General features: G+C 39.4%; 2 protein-coding genes across 8 annotated transcripts in view; one reads left to right on the top strand and one right to left on the bottom strand.

The window, feature by feature from the left end:
- Positions 1-7,035, top strand: part of NPTN (neuroplastin) — a 67,187-nt gene extending 60,152 nt beyond the window's left edge. For 2 of the 6 annotated variants that reach the window (XM_043471024.1, XM_043471021.1), the window contains 3 exons: positions 1,574-1,583; positions 2,414-2,488; positions 2,990-4,004. In XM_043471024.1, coding sequence (XP_043326959.1) covers positions 1,574-1,583; positions 2,414-2,474 — 71 coding nt within the window. In that variant the 3' untranslated portion in view covers positions 2,475-2,488; positions 2,990-4,004. Of the gene's footprint in view, positions 1-1,561; positions 1,584-2,413; positions 2,489-2,989; positions 4,005-6,636 lie in introns of those variants that run through there. The other 4 variants (XM_043471023.1, XM_043471019.1, XM_043471022.1 and 1 more) reach the window with 3 other exon arrangements.
- REC114 (REC114 meiotic recombination protein) overlaps positions 4,003-21,865 on the bottom strand; it is a 108,655-nt gene continuing 90,792 nt past the window's right edge. For both annotated transcript variants that reach the window (XM_043471025.1, XM_043471026.1), the window contains exons 5-7: positions 15,247-15,438; positions 6,837-6,914; positions 4,003-4,253 (exon numbers count right to left, since the gene is read on the bottom strand). In XM_043471025.1, the coding sequence (XP_043326960.1) occupies positions 4,089-4,253; positions 6,837-6,914; positions 15,247-15,438 (435 nt within the window). In that variant the 3' untranslated portion in view covers positions 4,003-4,088. The remainder of the gene's footprint in view (positions 4,254-6,836; positions 6,915-15,246; positions 15,439-21,865) is intronic.

Below are 21,865 nucleotides of genomic sequence, written 5' to 3'. Positions count from 1 at the left end.
GAGTTCCTAGCATGTAGCTGGGTTGGCTTGGCCGGGATGCTGAGCATGTTAGGTTGTTGCGGTGAGGGAGGATGCAGGCCAGGCTCGTGTGTCTCAGTGCCTGGTACGTCTCTGTATCATTCCACTGTGCGACAGCACCCAGGGGTCTTGGGTGTCTGAGTCCTAGTTCGTTCTCTGTACTGTTCAGTAGTAGAATCCTGTGGACACTGGTGTGTCGCTAGCCTATTGTTTTGGCTGATAAGTCATTGGTTTGTGGTTAGTTTTGTTTCCGTTTTTGTTTTTTTTTCTTTTTGTTTTTTTTTTTTGAAATCTTTTTTGCTCCAGTCACTGTGTGTGCTGGCGGTGGCTTTGCCTCTCCGTTGCCTCGAAGGAACAGGTGGAGCAATGTCTCCCTCTGACAGACATTACTCCTGATGTGTGCTCCTGCAGATGCCTACACTGAGACTGTAATCTCCATAACTGCTTCATGTGCACCAAGCCCCCTTGTGGAATCCTGCTGAGAGTTTTTCTAGAAGCCTTCAGTTCTGAATCATTTAGTCTACCTGACTTTTGTAAAATAAAAAGAAACTAAGAGCACTTAACTTGTTCCCCCACCTTTATGGGCCTTTAAAAAATTCTTGTGTGTCTGTGTATATATGTATACACGCACACACACATATATACACACATACATATAACCCTGATTAAAGGGGACCAAGTTGCCCTTAGTTGAAACAGGAAAGAAAAACTTCATAAATCAGAATCAGAAAATACCAATTTAAGAAGGCACCTAAACTCAGATAATGTAAGTGTTTGATTAAAAAAAAAAAAGAGATAACTCATGGCTCATCTGGGTTCTGGTTTTGGCCAGGGCACAAGAATGAGCCTGTTTTTCTGTCTGAAGTCTTTCCTAGAGGGACGTCAGCACTACTCAGCTTTCTCTGGTCTGTCACAGAACATCCTCTGGTCTGCATACACTTGCTGCTGGCACAGCCCAGCCTGACTGGCCCACTATTAGGTTGAACTATTGTGGCTTCCTCTATCTTATTCTCCAGACTACAGACTCTCGTAAAGATTACAGAACAGCAGGAACAGTGTCCTGTGGGGAAGAGAGGATGTGTGGCTAAACATATGGCACATACACATCCATCTTACATTGCAGGATTGAGTCAAAACTATGCATGCATTCACCACAAGAAAACAAACAGCAGGATTTTACAACTGAAATGTTGGTCTGTCTTCTCATTATTTAAGAGTGAACCACTGGAACTTGGGGACAAGATGAGTATAATAATATTGCAGCCTATCTGTCCGCTCCAGTTGCAGTTTTTCATGACAAGCATTCAAAGTGTTAACTAAAACCATTGAAACAACATACCTGCCATTAAAAACCTGAATCTAGAAATAATAACTCCATGAGTGTTTTGCACCTCCAGATGGAATGGCCTTGAATAAATGCTATGAATAGCCATGTTTGCCACTTGCCGTTTGCTGTTCTATTAACCCTGATGCAGAGTCTCACAGTTTTCTCCCTTCTTCTCCTGTCTCTCAATGGATTATTAAAACCTGAATACCTGTGTAGACGATGAACCAGCTGGGCCAATGTAAGTACTTTGTTGGACTTTGGTTCAGTAGTTTCTGGTTGGGTTATTTTGTATTTGCAGTTTAACTAAAGGGCATAGCTAAGATTGTAGGGGAAGACAGTGAATGGAAAGCAGTGTTGCAGTGTAGACTTCTTAGCTGGACATGGAGCTGACTGATAGCCCTTTGATTCCCAGGACAGGCGGTACAGTTTTGTCCTTAGTAGCAATATAAAGTGGAATACCATGCAAAAAAAAAAAATGTTTAAAATTCTGCACACCCCATATGTTTAAATTGATACTGTGGGGGAAATGACCAGTGTGTCTGAGGCTTCAGGTTTTGTTCATTTCAAGCTAGACTATAGCATGGATAAACTGCCTGGCTCCATTAAATTGTGGGTATTCAAGAGAGACAAAACTACAAATTTCAAATCAATCCAAGATTTGCACTCTTTCCTAGAGCTGGGGACTAAGAAGTCAGAGGCAGAAGCGTGCTCAAATTAGTTCAGTGCCAGAGAGCACAGCCCTGCCTGAATATAATTAAGAAGAGACGAGACAGTGGTGTTGAGTAGAGAAAAAGCTACTAACTAACTCACTTTTGTCGTAATTATAGTTTATAAATCAAAGCCCATGTTACCTGGGTATTATCTGCCTTGGGAGTCAAAAGGATCGATTAAGGTTGTAGGCACTTTACACAGGGTGTATTAATTGTGTATTAATATCATGCAGTAAAATTTCTTACTATACCGGGGATGGCAGTAAGTGAAAGAGTCCCTGTATTTCCATGTGTTATACTTTGAAAAGTTGCTACTGACCTTGAGCTTAACTCTTGTAATGCAATTTTTCCTCCAAAGGAAAACCAACTCTACCAACAATCACAAAGATAAAAACTTGCGCCAGAGAAACACAAATTAAATACTACTTATAATGTAAGTATGGACTTCTTTAGAAGTTTTAAGTTATATTCAAATGAATGTGCCTCTTTTGACTTTTTCACAAAGTCTTCAATAGCTGATGTTATGTTGCAAGATCTTTCAGTTGATTTCAGAGCTTCCAATACTGATGGAACAAGTTGTCTGTCCAGTGAAGCAGCTGGAAAGGAACATTTTCAGCTGAGTTGTAAAACATAGATGCTTTTCAGAGTGTGTATGATGTTTCAAAGCATCACCTTACCCCTTTACTTCTTTAAAAAGAGGTAAAAGTTAAATTGTCACCTTCTTAGGTGGATTATTCTGGAGGCCAGTTGGTCCCACTTTGCTTCCGGGCCAGGCACAGCTGGGCCAGAGTGCCTCCTGCTTAGGCACATGGAGATCAGAATTTCACACCACATCCCTGAGCATGCTGTTTGAACCAAAGCTTTCTGTGGTGCTTGGTGTCCTATTCAGTGACAGTGCATGTTCCCTTTTAATTTCTGAATACTTTCTTCACAGATCTTTAGGTTCCTGAAACTGGTGGCAACATGACCCGCTAAATTTTCTGCTTGGACCTCTTTGGTTCTTTCCCCTTTCAAGTGAGCAGCACCATGATGACTGTCTAAAGCATGCCTTATTTAGCCTCTCCTGTAAGGGTGATCTAGCCAGGTACATTTTAAACAATGCTTCAGTGTAGAAGGTGTAAACTATTTTGGGCTTGATGTGCTGTGAATGTTGCTTTTATTTTTTATTTTTTGTTAAAATATTTAAATAGAAGTGAAAAGGTGATCTCTGAGGGTCAGATCATGCATGCGCCATTTTTTACTTAATGCAGCTGTTAAATTGGCAAAGCTCTAAAATGCACTGCTGCCATCTAGTGATACATTTTTGTAAAGTACAGCAAAACATACAGATATATACAGTATATAAATATATATATATATATTTATATTTTTTGGGGTGGGAGAAATCCAAAATAAATGCTTGTTTCATTTTTAAGCTGCTGATACTCATTCCTTATTGTATGTTGTCAGATGAGGAAATTGTTCAGTTCTGGTACATAAAGATGAGTAATATAAACTGAAATCTATAATTTTAAGGGCTTAACCTATGACTTTGATGAGAAGCTGGAACAATTCACTGAATGGATATAATGAATTACAGTATATATGTATGATTGCTTTTAAAGTGATTATTTTTTCTTGTTAAATCATGTAAATTCCTAAATCCTTTTGCACTGATGTGTTAAAACCTAATTGTACATTCAGTTAAGGCAAACTTTTATAATTTACCTTTTGTTTTCAATGATCTTGAAATGTTATAGCATGGTATTCTATGCAACTAGTTATTCTTTGAGGTTGACACTGTATTTTTTCATTGATTCGGGTGTAGATTTTCACGCCCAGCAGGGTTCCCACGCGGTGCGTAATTGGTAGATGCATGTACTTGTGTTTTGTGTAATTGCTGAAGTGCAATGATGTAAAAAAAAAAAAATGGATTCACCTGTTTTTAAAAATAAAACTGATAAAAGGTGTTGGAATAATACTCTTTATTCTCTATAATCTTAGGAGGAAGCATTTTTCCCCATTGCTCCCAATTTCTGTATGTACACAGACTGTTAATCACTCGGCCCTGTCAGCTTTTTTAGTTCCTTTTCCACTTCTTCCACAAATGCCGGGAAGTTCTGATCCATGAGGCACAAGCGTAGAAAGGGGCCTAACCCTTGTGCATTCCATGCAGATTGTTCATAGACAAGTGGCAGCTCCTCTGATGCCATGAGAGACTGTGGGGATTCCAAAAGAGTAGTTTATTAGAGAGTACAGGGGAAAGCAACAGCCTGAATACTAGAACACAGGAAAACTGTCTTAAGGTAAGATTTGGGAAGTGAGACACCAAAAGTCAGTGTTCCTTTACATAATGTTTCTAAATATACATACAGAGTGAGATAAACTGGTATCCTTAGTATTTCAAGTATACCAAAAGTGATTTGCAAAGATACTGACTGCTTTAATGAAGAGTACAGTGCTGATTAAGTTTGTGGATTGAGAAGTCTATCAATGAATGAACTCCACTTAGTTCATCCTTCCCGCCTAATAGGTGGAAGAATGGATGTGAGCTGTTCATCATATGGAAATTGGGTTCTGAATGTAATAAAGGTTACAAACTGACTATCCCAAGGACACAGCTTGCTGTGTCTTTCTCTGGTTCTGTCCATGAGGCTTGACAAGTAGAGGCATGTGTCCATTGCTAAATGAAGGCAGAACATTTCCATCACCCCCAAAAATTCCCTCATTGCTATCTGCTCTTATTGTCAAACCCTCAACTCTTAGCAACTATGATCTGTCCTCCATACTGTATATAGTTTTGCCTTTTCTGGAATGTCATACAAATGATGTCATATAATACTGCACGTTTTTCACATGCTTATTTGTCATCTCTCTGTCGTCTTTGGTAACCTGTAGTATTTTAAAGTCAGTTGACTAAGCTGCCAATATTTAAACATGAGGAGAGTTTAAAAAAAAAAAAAAAGTCTGTGACTGTGCTTGGCAATTTGGAAGATTACGCAAAAGATGCACCGACCCAAGCAACGAAGATGGCTTCAGCTCTGTGTGTGGTCCACCTACCTCTGAGCCTTGACTTAGCCTTATTCACTCCTCATGTTAATTCTGCTAGATAGGTAGGTTTTCTACCCTTTCCATGGATTGCATGGTTTGGTGTATATGTATACAGTTGACATTTCTCAAGGAACTATCTATAATAGAAACTGACTTTTCTAAATTCAAACCAGCTTTTCAGACTATCTAAAGGTAGAAAGAAGAAAATGAAAGTCAAATGAAGCCCTCCCTGTTCTCCAGTGAGAGCCACTATTAACATGGTAGTAGTATCTCCTTCCAAATTTATTTCGTGTGTGTGTCTTTACTACAAAAGTCAAATCATGTGTGCTGTTTTGTAGCCTTTAAAAAACAATGTACTATGAATATCTTCCAATGTCAACAGATTAAGACAGATGTCACTTTTTATTGACTACATTTTATCCCGCTTATGGTTATGGCACTTTTTAACCACTCGGTATCCCATTAGTGAATAATTGTTCCTATTTTGTTACTATTAAAATTACTGAAAAACATCTTTGTATGTATATTTGTGTAGATGAAATGGTATTATAGGTAATAAGATATTAAATTTTATCTACATTGCTAAATGGCTTTCAAGAATTTTACCAATTTATATTCAAAGAATGACTTGTCTAGAAGGTTATAGCAAACAAGTAACATATCTGAGCTAGCCTGATGCTTTTTCTTTATACGTGGTTCTTCTATATGCTGTAAATAAATTGGACCGAGGTTCATCTTTTATAGTAACTGATACTTCCTGAATAAGGATATCACACCCTACTCTGCTCATGTTTTTCTGTGGCTTAGTCACTCTGATTCAGTTAACCTATAATCCTGGTGCAGATACAAGGCTACAAACTGCCCTGCTGCTCGAAAACAAGGTTTCTAAATTTTGTCATAGTTCTGACTTACTAAAAGAAATAGACATGAATTCTTATTTAGTCTTAATTTTCAGGTTTTAAAATCTGTGACTGCCCATTTATTTTGCATGAGTGGTGTGCCAGGTGGAGAAACACCCCTATCTTCTTTCTTACACCACTGTTAGCACAGGTTAATAGATAACGTAAAAAGAAAACTTAGGAAAATTGGATATTGATGAATTCCATGCAGAATTTTAGGGAAAGCATGAACTGTTGGCTGAGAACCTGCTGTCAAGCACAGCAGGGAATGCACGCACTGAGGAGACGACCAGCCTCAGGAACCCTGAGCCTGAATGAATAGCTCTGCAAGAGTGTTTGGTAACAGCAAAATTCAAGTGGAGGGGCCACGTCCAAAAGCAGTTCTGTGGTAACAGAGTGGAGTCTTCCCAGGGCTCCATACATCCTTAACCTGAGATCCTCACACTGAAGATCTGCCCCTACAGAAACCATGGTTGATCCGATTTCAGATTCATATTGGTATCTGTCTTAGAAGAGTTTCCAAATTTCATGTCCAAAGTTAAACTGAAATTCTTACCTTTATTCCTCTTTTAGGATGGTGGTGAATAAATTGCTTATCTCACATATTTAAAGGCTAACATTAGAGACCACTTTCTGTCTTTTATTTCCTCAGGAAGATAGTTCTTCAGTATGTGCCATCATGTCTAACCTCACAACAAGGATAGGTGGAAGTGGCCTGTCTCTGTCTTTACCATCTTATACAGTAACACTTTAAGTTACTGTTCTAGAACAGAGGATTGAACAGAGGAATACCAAGTTCTTCGGGATCACTGTTTTCCTGACATGAAAACTGAATGTGGAAATAGGCCCTACCTGAGCTAACCAGGCCACTGAGGTCCTTCCTCCTGGACTGCTTGTGTCAGCCGGCACCCTCTGCTGCTGCTCTGAGTTCTGCAGTGAAACAGCATGCAGTTAGACTGGCTGAACATAATCATAAATACCCTAGGCCATTAAAGAAGTGGAACACATGCATTAAAATGTTGAAGAAAATCAGTAAAGGTACTAAAGTCTTTGTTGGTGTAGTCTGTCCTGGTTTAAGCTTGGCTGTTACTTGATTTACCACAGCAGAGACACAGAGAGGAAATCTGAGGCACCGCCCTGTGCCTGCCGTCCTGACGTCTCACAGGCTGGTAGTGCCTTTTCCTGCCTGACACCGTGGCACACTTCTGTCTTAAGAGGCCCAGCCCAGGACCATGTGCTGGTACTGGAGGGCAGTGGACATTGCCCAGCTTCTGATAATTTATAGAAGGTGACAAACCATGATTATTACTCGGGTAATATACATGTTCCTTGTAGAAAAGCAAAATGGGGTCGGGGGGAACACTATAGTTGCAAGATAACCAAATGTTGTAACTTTTAAAAAAAATCTCATTTTAGACATTCTGAGGTTATGATTAAGTTCTTCTGTTAGTACAATTCCTAGATATATTCATTCAACAATGTTTGTGTATACTGTGCACTAGACATTGGGATGAACAAAGGAAGGGAGCCACAGGAAACCTGCAAGAACCCACAACCCAGTAAGAAACTAACAAGTAAAACAACTTGAATGAAACTGAGGAAGTGCTGGCATGGAGGGGAGTGTAAGACTTCAGGCTTGTAGTGGAGGGCAGTACAGGAAGGGTGTGTATGCTAATAAGCATGAGGGGTAGGAATGCTCCAGAGCCTAAGCTACTTCTTACTGGAGGGGCTGTTCTTAAGCAGAACTGGGGATGTTTTCTAGGCAAATAAAATGAACAAGGTGTAGGAGGAAGCCTGGAGGCATTAGAGGCTGCTTCTACCTAAAAACAAAAACTTCTCCAAGAGCCCCACCACCCTTCCTTCCTCGCCACATGCCTGCAGGCTTAGTTGTGTTCTGGATAGCAGTGGCACTTGGAGTACTAATCATCTCCAGACAGTTGCGAGCTGGTGGTATCACAGGGAGAACCCAAGGCCCTGCCTGGAAGGTGTGTATCAGTATGTTCTGACTGCCAAAGTAAATGTCCTGCTAATTTCAGTGGGTGTTGGCAGAAATGTGTATCTGAAGCATCAAAAATGGGGTGGTGGGACAGAGGAAGAAAAGAACAAAGGAAAGAAAACTAGTTAGAAATACTAAATAAAAGTGAGCTAAAAGGTAAGGGGCTTTAATGAGTCTGGAATCCTTAGGCAAACCCCATTTTTCCTCATCCAGAAAAGTCAGATTCCACTGCTTAGTGTTTCTTCCAGCTCTGAGGTTTTCCTAGGAGACATCAGCTCAGCTCACACCATGTTCTTCAAACAACTAGGGAAGACTAACCAAAACTCATATGCCACATACACTGATCTACAGCCAAGTGTGATGGAAGCAGCGGAAGTCAGAAGGATGGCTCTAAGGACTGGACAGTCCTCCATCTGAGTGCACGCAGACGGCAGGTTCTGCGCACGCAGTGACAAGCCCTTGGCCGCCCCTTCCTGGACTCCTAGTGCTAGCGGAGGAAGAGTTCATCTAGGAGCTGCCGTGGGCTGGGTTGCCTCAAGCCCTCAGGTTGAGAAACACCTGGTTAGGCCACAATTAGCAAAATTACAAGGCAGAGGAAAAGTAAAAATATAAGCCAGGAAGTGACTCAAGAACCTGAAAAAAAAAAAAAAAAAGAGATACGGAATTACCTCTAATTTGCAAAAAAAAAAAAAACAAACCATTTTAGACAAAAGTAATACAGGGACTGGGAAAAAGATACCTGAATGAGGAGAGCTGCAAGATAACTAAAGCCTGGCCAGAGTTTGCACCTCTGGAGCTGGATTGTGAAAAAGGGAGCACAATACCAAATTTGAACAGCGGAAGCTAAGGGCAGGCCTTAGGGAGTTTTTGTCTCCTGCTCTGCAGCCTCAGACACTCCATCTCACTATGGCCCTACTGACTGGTGAGTGCTGACTCTTCATAATAAGTAACTGGTATGCTTATTTGTTCACCTGCAAAGCAAGGCAGATCTGAAAAGGTAACAGCACTGGCAGTAATAATGAATCATCTTATTTAGATATCTGCCAGGTATTGTCCTAGGTGCTTTATAGACAGAATTGCAGTCTCACCACGTGGTAAGTGACTTGCTTGAGAACACACAGCTACTAACAGGCAAGGATTCCAACCTAGATCCATGTGGATTCCAAAGTCTATAGTCTTTTGCACAACACTCTACATCTCATCTACCCAGAACACCAAACTACAGATCCAAGGAGGCCTTGAATACAGAATCAAGAAAAGATATGAACATTTTCTAGCCGCTCTGGGGATATTTCTACCTAGGTATTTGGGATGAGCTTAAATAGAGGGCCAGGGCCTTCATCTGCCACTGTAGTTAAAAGACCCACAGCCTCTTTAAGGTACTGTCTCAGTTTTTCTTTTTTTAGATAATTGTATTTAGGTTCTACCCTGACGTGTGTATGTCTTTACTATATGTATGTCCTCTATATCATTACCTTTATGAGGCATTCCAGACCTAGTTCCCAAATGCTGGGACCTTATTTGGTTCTTGTTGCACCCCATGCATGCACTGGGTACTATAATCTCAATCTATTAATAGCTGGTCAGTGACACCTACAAAGAAAGGCAATCTATTTAAGGGGTAAAGGATCGTAAGCATCAAAGTATCTTATAATAAGCCATATCATTCCATTTTTAGAGAGGGGATTCTTAATAAAACAGAAGCTGATGAGGCAAAATGTTTTAAATTAGATCCAAGATTTGTAAGAAAACCAGCTTTAGTGTTAAGACATGTTCACAAAAAGTCATGCAGAAACAAATGGGAAGAATTCTAAAACATTAAAATATGATATGGCAAACTAAATGTAATCAAAGGGAAACTGTACAGTACTTGTTTAAAGAAAAACATTTTATGATAAATAATATAAAATCTGTTTGCCCCAGATACACTATAAAAAGAAAGTTGGTGATAAAACAGTAAAAATGAATTGTCTTGGCCCAGTTAGTTTAAGGGGAACTTACAGGATGAAGTAATGGAAAGCCAGGTTTGGAAAGTCATTGCTCAAAATAAATAAAAAACCCAGCCTGAAACTGGAATTTCATCCTAAGAGCAGAGGTAACCTATGCTAGCAGCATGTGGGACTATGCCAACGAAATGCTTGAAGATGTACCTGCAGGAGAAATTCTAGAATTGATTCTCAAAAGTTTTATCACAAGACTCCTTTACATTCCTACAAACCACTGAGGCCCTCAGCTTTTGAATTACATCTATCTGATATTTATATGTTAGGAATTAAAACAAATTTTAACTATTCATTTAAAATTATAAATCCATTATATGTTAGTATTAAAAACATTTTAATGAAAATAACTTTCCTAACACAAAAATACAATGATTTTTGCAATTCTCTTTTAATATCTAGCTGGACTCTCATATTTACTTCTGCACTCAATCTGACAACATATTGCTTTGGTTGAAGTACATAAAATCTGGCTTCATACAGATATATAGATGGAAAAAGTTATTTTTTAAAAATGTTTTTCAGGTAATTATGGATACTCTGATCTGACATCAAAATTCAACAAGTGATAGTTTCTTAAAGGCTAGTTTCAACACAATCTTAAATCATAGCAATGAACTTTTAAATTATTATATTAAAATCCTTTGGTCTGAGGAATCTCTGGACTGTTCCATAGCAGCTATGCCAGTTTACATTCCCATCAAGAGTGTACCAAGGGTTCCCTTTTCTCCATACCTTGACTTTTTGACAACAGCCATTCTAATAGGTGTGAGGATATCTCACTGTGGTTTTGATTTGCATTTCCCTGATACGTGACGCTAAGCATCTTTTCATGTGTCTGTTAGCTATCTGTATGTCTTTAGAAAAATGTCTATTCAGGCCCTCCGCCCATTTTATAATTTTTTTTATGTTGATTTGTATGAGTTCTTTTCAGTATGTTGAATAGTAACCCTTTATCAGATATACCATTTGCAAATATCTTCTCCCATTCAGTAGGCAGCCTTTTTATTTTGTTAATAGCCTCCCTTGCTGTGCAACCGTGATCACAAAAAACAGTGATTTTTTTTTTTTTAGTTTTGCTTGTATTTCCCTTGCTTGAGATCCATAAAAATATTGCCAAGACCGATGTCAAAAAGTGTACTGCCTATGTTTTCTTCTAGGAGTTTTATGGTTTTAGGCCTTACATTTAAGTGTTTAATCCCTTTTGATTTTATTTTTGTATGATTTTATATGGTATGAGGAAGTCCAGTTTTCCCAACACCATTTATTGAAGAGAAATTTAAAAAAACCCCACAGGACTAGCATATGATACAGTAATCCCACTTCTGGGTATTTTTCCAAAGAAAACAAAAACATTCAAAAAGATATTTGCACCCCTGTGTTCACTGCAGCAATATTCACAGTAGCCCGGATACGGGAGCAAATTAACCCTAAGTGTTTGTTGATAGATGACTGGATAAAGAGAATATGATATTATTCAGCCATAAAAAACATCTTGTCACTTGTGACAAAATGGATGGACTTAGAAGGTATTATGCTAAATGAGAGATATCAATAACCTCAGATATGCAGATGACACCACCCTTATGGCAGAGAGTGAAGAGGAACTAAAAAAGCCTCTTGATGAAAGTGAAAGAGGAGAGTGAAAAAGTTGGCTTAAAGCTTAACATTGAGAAAACTAAGATCATGGCATCTGGTCCCATCACTTCATGGGAAATAGATGGGGAAACAGTGGAAATAGTGTCAGACTTTATTTTTGGGGGCTGCAAAATCACTGTGGATGGTGACTGCAGCCATGAAATTAAAAGACACTTACTCCTTGGAAGGAAAGTTATGACCAACCTAGATTAGCATATTAAAAAGTAGAGACATTACTTTGCCAACAAAGGTCCATCTAGTCAAGGCTATGGTTTTTCCAGTGGTCATGTATGGATATGAGACTTGGACTGTGAAGAAAGCTGAGTGCCGAGAAATTGACCAAAAATTTTGAACTGTGATGTTGGAGAAGACTCTTGAGAGTCCCTTGGACTGCAAGGAGATCCAACCAGTCCATCCTGAAGGACGTCAGTCCTGGGTGTTCATTGGAAGGACTGATGCTGAAGCTGAAACTCCAATACTTTGGCCATCTCATGTGAAGAGTTGACTCATTGGAAAAGACCCTGATGATTGGGGGCAGGAGAGAAGGGGATGACAGAGGATGAGATGGCTGGATGGCATCACTGACTCGATGGACATGAGTTTGAGGAAACTCCGGGAGTTGGTGATGGACAGGGAGGCCTGGCGTGCTGCGATTCATGGGGTCGCAAAGAGTCGGACACGACTGAGCAACTTAACTGACTGAACTGAATGCTAAATGAAGTAAATCAGGGAAAGACAAGTACTGTATGATTTCACTTATATGTGGAAATTAAAAGGCATGAATAAGCAACTAGACTCATAGATACAGAGAATAAACAGATGGTTGCTAGAGGAGAGGGGAATGGGACAGTAAAATAGAGAAATAGGTGGAGGGAAGTTAACAGGTACAAAAACAAACAATCCATTGATCTAGTTCATACTTCAGATCTTTCATCCATGCATGGTTTTGTAGCACCATGTATTTGCTATTTGAAAAATACTGGTTCACTGGAGTGTACAGATCTTCCACATGTTGAAACATTTTGTGAGGTAGTTATTTTAAAAATCATGTTCATTACCAGTACCGTCAAGAAAGTCTTCTGGGTTAGGAAGCTGTGAAGCTCAAGTGGCAGATACAAGTTTTCCAAGATTCTAATTTTCACTTGGAAAGGTTATTTGATCATTGTCAAATACTATAAATTGTCTTCTTGAAGTAATAGGATTACTACATTCACTTGAGAAAATGGCCACCAGCCACCCAAATCTGAATAATTGTAGTTCGTCTGTTGTTAAGTGGTAATGGTGTTCCATAAAGAGAGGCTGGTTCGGCACCCAGTGCTGCCATGCAGGTGCTTTCCCAGGAGAAAGCCGTCGTGCTTCAGAACACAGATGGTTTTGTTAGTTGGTTCTTACTGCAGTGACAGTGAAGAAAGAACACGACTACTGGAACGGCTAGATGCCACCGCCTTGATCTATGCTAAGGTGACAGGAGCTTTGCTCACAATGCTTTTGTCCCATTAAATAACAAGTATCAATACAGGAAAAGGACAAATAATCTGTTAATATTATTGCAGAAATAATATGGACTTTCTGGACTCCTGAAAAGGTCTCAGGGAAGGGTCCATGCATCATACTCTGAGAACCACTGTACTATAGTTAACACCCATGATACACCTGAAACTCCCAGCTAATCTAATTTCTAGCCTTATAGGTAACTATAGTGAGAATCAACCTTGAATTAAAAAAATAACTCAGTGTTTTCTTTGGAATAATGTCTATTCAAGTCCTCTGCCCATTTTTTAATCAGATTGTTTTATATGATACTGAGTTATATCAGTTCTTGTTATTTTGGGTATTAACCCTTTACTGGATGTATCATTTGAAAATACCTCCTCCCACTCAATAGGTTGTCTTTTTGTTTTGTTGATCCTTTTCTTTACTATGCAAAGCTTTTTAGTTGGATTTAGTCCATTTGTTTGTTTTTTGCTTTTGTTGCCCTTGCCTGAGGCACAGGAAAAGATACTCAGCATCACTCATCATCAGAGAACTGCAAATCAAACCACAAGATGATACCTCACAACTGTCAGAATGGCTATCAGAAAGACAAGTAGTAAAGTGTTGGTGAGAATGTGGAGAAAAGGGAATGCTTATGCACTACTGGTGGGAATGTAAATTGGTAGCTACTATGGAAAACAGTATGGTGGTTTCTCTAAAAATTAAAAACAATTATCATATGATCTAGTAATTCCACTTCTGGGTATTTATCCAAATAAAACAAAAACTAATTCAAAAAGATATTTTCCCCCCTATGATTACTGAAGCATTATTTACAGTGGCCATAGATGAGGTATGTGTGTGTATATGTATACACCCACACACACTGGAATAGATACAAAAATGAGGGGTGGGTGTGTGTGTATAGGGTGGGCCAAAAAGTTCGTACACACACACACTGGAATAGATACAAAAATGTGTGTGTGTGTGTGTGTGTGTGTGTGTGTGTAGGGTGGGCCAAAAAGTTCATACACACACACACTGGAATAGATACAAAAATGAGGGGTGTGTGTGTGTGTGTGTAGGGTGGGCCAGAAAGGTGTGTGTGTGTGTGTGTGTGTAGGGTGGGCCAGAAAGTTCATACACACACACACTGGAATAGATACAAAAATGAGGGGTGTGTGTGTGTGTGTAGGGTGGGCCAGAAAGTTCATACACACACACACTGGAATAGATACAAAAATGAGGGGTGTGTGTGTGTGTGTGTGTGTGTAGGGTGGGCCAGAAAGTTCGTACACACACACACTGGAATAGATACAAAAATGAGGGGTGTGTGTGTGTGTAGGGTGGGCCAAAAAGTTCATTTGGGTTTTTCCCTATGATGTTAGAAAAACCTGCATGAACTTTTTAGCCCACCCAATATATACACAATAAAATATGTAGTATCTAAAAACAAATATAAAATGACTCATAAACACAGAGAACAAACATGGCTGCAGAACTGGGGTGGGGGGAAGGCACACCAGGTGAATGAGATTATGAAGCACAAACTTCCCATTATAAGTGAATGGGCTTCCCTAGTGATCCAGTGGTTAAGAATCCCCCTGCCAATTCAAGGGACATGGATTCGGTCCCTGGTATGGGACCCACATGCGGTGGAGCAACTAAGCAAGCCCATGTGCCCCAACTACTGAAGCCCCCGCGCCTAGAGGCTGTGCTCTGCAACAAGAGAAGCCACTGCAATGAGAAGCCCACACACTGCAACCAGAGCAGCCCCACTAACTGCAACCAGAGAAAACAAGTCCGCACAGCAGTGAAGACCCAGTGCAGCCAAAAATAAGTCTTTTTTAAAAAAGTAAAAACAAATGAGTCACAGGGATATAATGTACAGCACAGGGAATATAGTCAATAATATTGTAATACTTTTGTATGGTGACAGATGGTAATTAAATGTGGTCATTTTGTATAAAAATATCAAATCACTATTGTATACATGAAACTAACACTATGATTATATATATGTCAATAAAAGTAAGTCACTCAACATTAGATATCTTTAAGCTACAAATGTGGTGGACGTGGCAAATTCCACTGTGATTTTGGCCCCCACAGCATTACCTTCTCAGGTTTCTCATCCACCTACTTGCCTACTTACGCCATACTGTGGTGGGATGCTTTGCACACAGCCCTTCCCCTGGCCAGGACTTGGCCTGAACTCCTGGCTGATTCCGTCGGGCACCTGGACGGTGATGTACTGGGCTAGGTTCTGCACGCAGCTGTAGCAGTGTTCCAGTGCCTGCTCTCTGGAGCCTCCACTGAACTGTACCCGGAACATACGACTCTTGTTCTGTATGACAAATCAAAAGTTATCCTCAGCAACCCTCGTCATATCACTTTACTTCTACTGTGGGGTCTTCCCTTTGTTTGAAGGGGAAGGGGTGTCAATAAGGGAGCAGTTACCCTAGATTGTCAATGTGCACATAGAAAAGCCAGTAATTAGTTTTCTTTTCCCTTTTGGGAGCTGTGCCTCATAATATATTCACTTCCTTCAGGGGACTGACATCAGCAAAAATGGAAAAGCCCATCATAAAGATTAGGAAGGTCACTATACTGACTGCAGTAAAAGATCCATGTTTCATCTTACTTTGGAACAAAGATTTCATACCGTCTAATTGCTTAGGTGGAGCATCAGTGAAGCTAACAATCCTGGCTGAACAAAATTTTCCAAACCTGAGTATATAAAAGAGCTAGCCAAATAGACACCACGTTAAACAAGCCAGTGAATCTGAAAAACAAAATGGGGGATCTGGGGAAAGGCAAATGCTGACAGCCAATGTATCTCATTAATTTGCAGTGCCCTTTTATCCTTAAAGAGGCCAGACTTACCTACAAATCACAGACAAATCAATCACGTGCTGCCTTTAATTAGCTGTATGATTTATATCCCCTGGCAAACCAGCAAATGTGGGAGAGATGCAATTAAAATTTTTAAGTGGCAACTACATCAAATTTATTTTACTGTAAGTTTAAAAAAAGAACTAAATTGTAACAATAACAATAAGCCTATTATTTTAACAGAATTAGTTTCCTTTTTTCTAGTCCAATCTCTTCTCTAGTTTTAGAAGACTCAGTTTACCCAAAAGCCACCCCAAATAGGCGATATGTATTGTGTACCTTTATTCAATTTCTTCTGTAAAGAAATTCAGATGCTAACATAGTAACAGTATTTTGTATTTTTTAAATACACAAATCACGTTGCTAACTGGAAAATGTTTATACAGTGGAAGTGAGAAATAGATTTAAGGGACCAGATCTGATGGAGTGCCTGATGAACTATGGACGGAGGTTCATGACATTGTACAGGAGACAGGGATCAAGACCATCCCCATGGAAAAGAAATGCAAAAAGGCAAAATGACTGTCTGAGGAGGACTTACAAATAGCTGTGAAAATAAGAGAAGTGAAAAGCAAAGGAGAAAAGAAAAGATATTCCCATCTGAATGCAGAGTTCCAAAGAATAGCCAGGAGAGATAAGAAAGCCTTCCTCAGTGATCAATGCAAAGAAATAGAGGAAAACAACAGAATGGGAAAGACGAGAGATCTCTTCAAGAAAATTAGAGATACCAAGGGAACATTCCATGCAAAGGTGGGTTAGATAAAGGACAGAAATGGTATGGACCTAACAGAAGCAGAAGAAGAGGTGGCAAGAATACACAGAAGAACTGTACAAAAAAGATCTTCATGACTCAGATAATCACAATGGTGTGATCACTCACCTAGAGCCAGACATCCTGGAATGTGAAGTCAAGCAGGGCTTAGGAAGCATTATTACGAATAAAGCTAATGGAAGTGACAGAATTCCAGCTGAGCTATTTCCAATTACTAAAAGATGATGCTGTGAAAGTGTTGCATTCAATATGCTAGCAAATTTGGAAAAAAGAGCAATGGCCACAGGACTGGAAAAGGTCAATTTTCATTCCAATCATAAGAAGGACAGTGCCAAAGAATGTTCAAACTACTGCACAACTGCGCTCATTTCCCATGCTAGCAAGGTAATGCTCAAAATTCTTCAAGTCAGGCTTTGGCAGTACGTGAACCAAGAACTCCCAGATGTACAAGGTGGATTTAGAAAAGGCAGAGGAACCGGAGATCAAATTGCCAACATCCACTGAGTCATAGAAAAAGCAAGCTAATTCCAGAAAAACATCTACTTCTGCTTCATTGACTACACTAAAGCCTTTGACTGTGGGAATCAAAACAAACTGTGGAAAATTCTGAAAGAATTGGGAATACCAGACTACATTACCTACCTCCTGAGAAACCTGTACACAGGTCAAGAGGCAACAGTTAGAACCAGACATGGAACAGCTGGCTCAAAATTGGGAAAGGAGTATGCCAAGGCTGTGTATTGTCACCCTGCTTATTTAATTTATATGCAGAGTACATCATGTGAAATGCTGGGCTGGATGAATCACAAGCTGGAATCAAGACTGCCAGGAGAAATATCAATAATCTCAGATATGCAGATGGCACCATCTTAATGGCAGAAAGCAAAGAGGAACTGAAGAGCCACTTGATGAAGATGAAAGAGGAGAGCAAAAAAGCTGGCTTGAAACTCAACATTCAAAAAATGAGGATCATGGCATCCAATGCCATCACTTCATAGCAAACAGGTGCAGAAAAAATGGAAACAGTGATAAGATTTTATTTTCTTGGGTTCCAAAATAACTGCAGATGGTGACTGCAGCCATGAAATTAAAAGACGCTTGTTCCTCGGAAGAAAAGCTATGACAGAACTAGACAGTGTATTAAAAAGTAGAGACATCAGACATCACTTTGCCGACACAGGCCCACATAGTTGAAGCTATGATTTTTCCAGCAGTCATGTACAGATGTGAGAGTTGGACCATAAAGAATGCTGAGCACCAAAAAATTGATGCTTTCAAACTGCGGTACTGGAGAAGACTCTTGAGAGTCCCTTGGACAGCAAGGAGATCAAACCGTCAATCCTAGAGGAAATCAACCCTGAATATTCATTTGAAGGGCTGATGCTGAAGCCGAACCTCAATACTCTGGCCACCTGATGAAAAGAGCCAACTCACTGGAAAAGACCCTGATGCTAGGAAAGATTGAGGGCATGAGGAAAAGGGTGCGACAGAGGATGAGACAGTTGGATGGCTCGATGGACATGAGTTTGGGGAAACTCCAGGAGATAGTGAAGGAGAGGGAAGCCTGACGTGCTGCAGTCCGTGGGGTCGCAAAGAGTCGGACACAACTTAGTGATGACGAACAATGACAAAAGTGGTGACTTATATGTTAAAGTGTTCCTACCCTCCTTCAAAATACTTAATTTCAAGTTCTTACAACTAATAGAAAACTCCTTGAAGAAACGAATGGTAAGGATAAGTGCCTGTCTCTTTATACTTATCTTTATGTACACACAAGAAAATGAGGTTTCACCTTCAGGGAAGCGTTGGGTCCATTAAATACTGACTCACAAGTGTGAATGGCATCTCCATGCAGAGATCTTAAGCTGCAGGCTCTGTAGCTAATGTTACAGGGTATCAGCAACGCGAAGACATGGGCCCAGTCAGCACCACGCAGGAAGACAGCCGAGGAGATGTGAGAATCTCCCCACCACTAGCAGTGAATTCCTCTAAGCAGAAATTGGGGGTGGGAGAGTATGGACAAAGGACTTCAACACTGCTTTGAAACCAAGAGATGATACTCAAGGCTGAGGCCAGAGAAAACCATGAAAATATTCTTCAGTGAGTTACGGGAGGTGAGTCAAGACAGTGGGTTTAGGATTATTCCTTTGAATCAGTCTTTTCACATAGGGAATTACATGTTGACTGTTAGCCAATCAGCCAAGATCATTTTGATTACAATTACTGAAAAAGAAAAAGAAGCCCATATTACAAGTAGGCACATCTTTTACAATCTACTTATTTCAGCCAAAGAGAAAAGAAACATAATGTTTATTGCCCCTTGAATTTAAGTTATGTTAAATTTCTGTTAAAGGAACAAACATTTTATTTCTAAATACTTTTATTTATCAATTTACAGAAAAAAATGTTTGTTTTGCAATACTTGTCTAACTACAAGTTATCCAAGTCAAGAAGCAAAAAAGTTGTGTACCCTTTGCCAAGTAAGGCAAAAATAACAATCTGTTGGCTCAGTATTAATATAATGAAGGATTAAAAAAGTAAAACAAATAATGATCTTGATAGGAGTTAAAATTTAATATGTAACCCTGATAAAAGTTTTAGTAAATAAACTATAGTTGAAAGAGTATCTCCCTAACATGGTAAAGAATATCCAATCAACAGCCAGAAATATTCTTAATGTCTACACACTTGTTCCCATTCAAATCAGCAAGATGTCAAGGATGACTGTATAACTGTCAAATTACAGTGTTCTGGAAGGTCTAGATAATCCAGTAAGGTGAGAAAAGTAGTAAGTATAAATTATGGGAAGAAAATTATCATTGTTTGCAGATTATAAAATTACTTTCCTAGAAATTAAATTATCAAAGCTAACAATAGTTTAGTAAGGAGGCTAAATTTAAAATACTTCAGAAAAAATCTAGTAATAGGCAGCTATCTTTGGATAAAGAATACCATTCCAATAACAACAGGCAAAAGGATCCTAAACTTGAATATTTAAAAATCTACATATAAAGTACATGGTATATACACAAATAATCACCTTTAAAATTATATAACTACACAAAATACAAGCATTTAACATGCAATCTCTATACATAGAGAGTCTAAAGATTTTGAAGAGGGAAATTAGGCAAAAGCAATAGACGGTGATTCACAGAAGAAATACAGATGGCTGGCTAACAAACACACAAAAAAACATTCATTCTCACTAGTTACCAAAGAAATGCAAATTAAAGGAAGATGCTCATTTTTGCTTATCAAATTAGAAATTAGTTTTTAAATTACATCACCCTGTTGGAGAGGATGTGGACAAATAGGCATTTTTACAGATCGTCAGTGCTGTAAGAAACAGGAACAACCTATCTGGAGGGCACATTTACAAAATAAACATTCATACTTCTAGTACTTTTATTTCAAGAACTCTGTAAATAAATCCTAATGAAAATCAAAACATTTTTACAATAGTGAAAAATCAGGAATTTGTTAACCTATTCACAGTGCATCGAAACAACAAAAATACTAGGTAGTCACAGAAAATCATGTTTCAAAGACTAAGAAATGCCTTGGTATAATGTTCCAGATATAATGTTAAGTGAGGAAAGCAGGATACAAAGCCCTCTGTATACCACAATCCCCAAATTATAAATTATCTATATGGCAGACACTGTTCACTGCATGAGGCAATCCATACCAGAGGCTGGAAAAGCCAAAACATTCACTGGCTAATCTTGGCAGATCGGGATGACCACATTATGCTGTTTTGGTCCCTGAGACAGAAGGAGACATCTTTCGGGGACTGTGGGAGGTAGACAGCCTTACAGGGAAGTTTATGCTTTCCTCACAAAAGGAACAGGTGAAGCTGGTTTCCCATGAATGGAAACATGACAGGGCTGCGGCAGCCATTTTGAAACTGTGAGGGAGAGGCCAACGGACCCGCAGAGGCACTGACTCGGGCACAGTGGAGCTGCAGAGCCAACTGCCGGCAGCCGCCTGCTTCTGGCTCGTCCACTTGGTGAGAACAATAACCCTTTATTTTGCGGGGGGCCATTACACCTGGATTTTCAGTCACATGCATCTGAACATTGTCCTGACTGATACAATACACATGCCTAGTACTTTTGAGCAGTCAAATTATTTCCCCTTTACAGTTATTTTTTAAAAAATTTAATAACAATCAGAAAAAAAATTAAAACTCAAATATCAGACACATGGCATAGTATAACTTTTTAGAAGACACATATACTCATTCAATGTGACACCATCGATAGGAGTCAGGAGACCAATGGGTGGTCCAGTTTTCTGATAGCTAGCTGGCTACTGGCTTATGTTGAATTCAGTCCCCTCACATGTAAAATGAAAACAGGGGCTCCTGAATGTTTTGAGTACGTGCTCCAGACCCCTTTGGCAGTCAGATGAAGCCAGAGGATCCCTTCTCAGAACAATGTTTTTAATCACATAAAATATATGAGTTCAAAGGAAACCAATTATACTGAAGAAGTGAAGTGAAGTGAAGTCGCTCAGTCATGTCTGACTCTTTGCGACCCCATGGACTACCGGAGTAGGTTGCCATTTCCTTCTCCAGGGGATCTTCCTGACCCAGGGATCGAACCCAGCTCTCCAGCATTGTAGGCAGACGCTTTACCGTCTGAGCCACCAGGGAAGCCCAATTATACTGAAGTATACTTAAATAATTTATCACACTATTAGCAGTAATTTATACTCTAATAAGATATATGCTTCCTTATTAATGTACTCAATAAAAAGATCCAGCAGCAGGACTAACCACCACCATAACATTGGGGTATGATGAGCGTAAATGACATTGAAGATATCTGAAACAGCTAAAAAGTGATATGATGACATTTGGTTTCTACTGGTGCAAATGTGGTCTGATGCCAACAGGCATTGTTGAACAAAATTATAAATTTCAGTGACCTTTAGGTCAGTGAAAATCCATGCAGTTCATGGACCCTCTGAATTCTCTGGGGATCCTCTGGAGTGGCTGGTGCTCTGAAGACCTCTTTCAACTCTCAGTCTATGAGCCCAATAAAAATTAGGATCTTTTACCTGAACTTCAGTATTATCTAGTCAGTGAATGTTAACAGAT

Source organism: Cervus canadensis, chromosome 6 (genome assembly GCF_019320065.1).
Source record: "Cervus canadensis isolate Bull #8, Minnesota chromosome 6, ASM1932006v1, whole genome shotgun sequence".
Lineage (NCBI taxonomy): Eukaryota > Metazoa > Chordata > Mammalia > Artiodactyla > Cervidae > Cervus > Cervus canadensis.
This window is presented reverse-complemented; position numbering and strand designations above follow the sequence as displayed.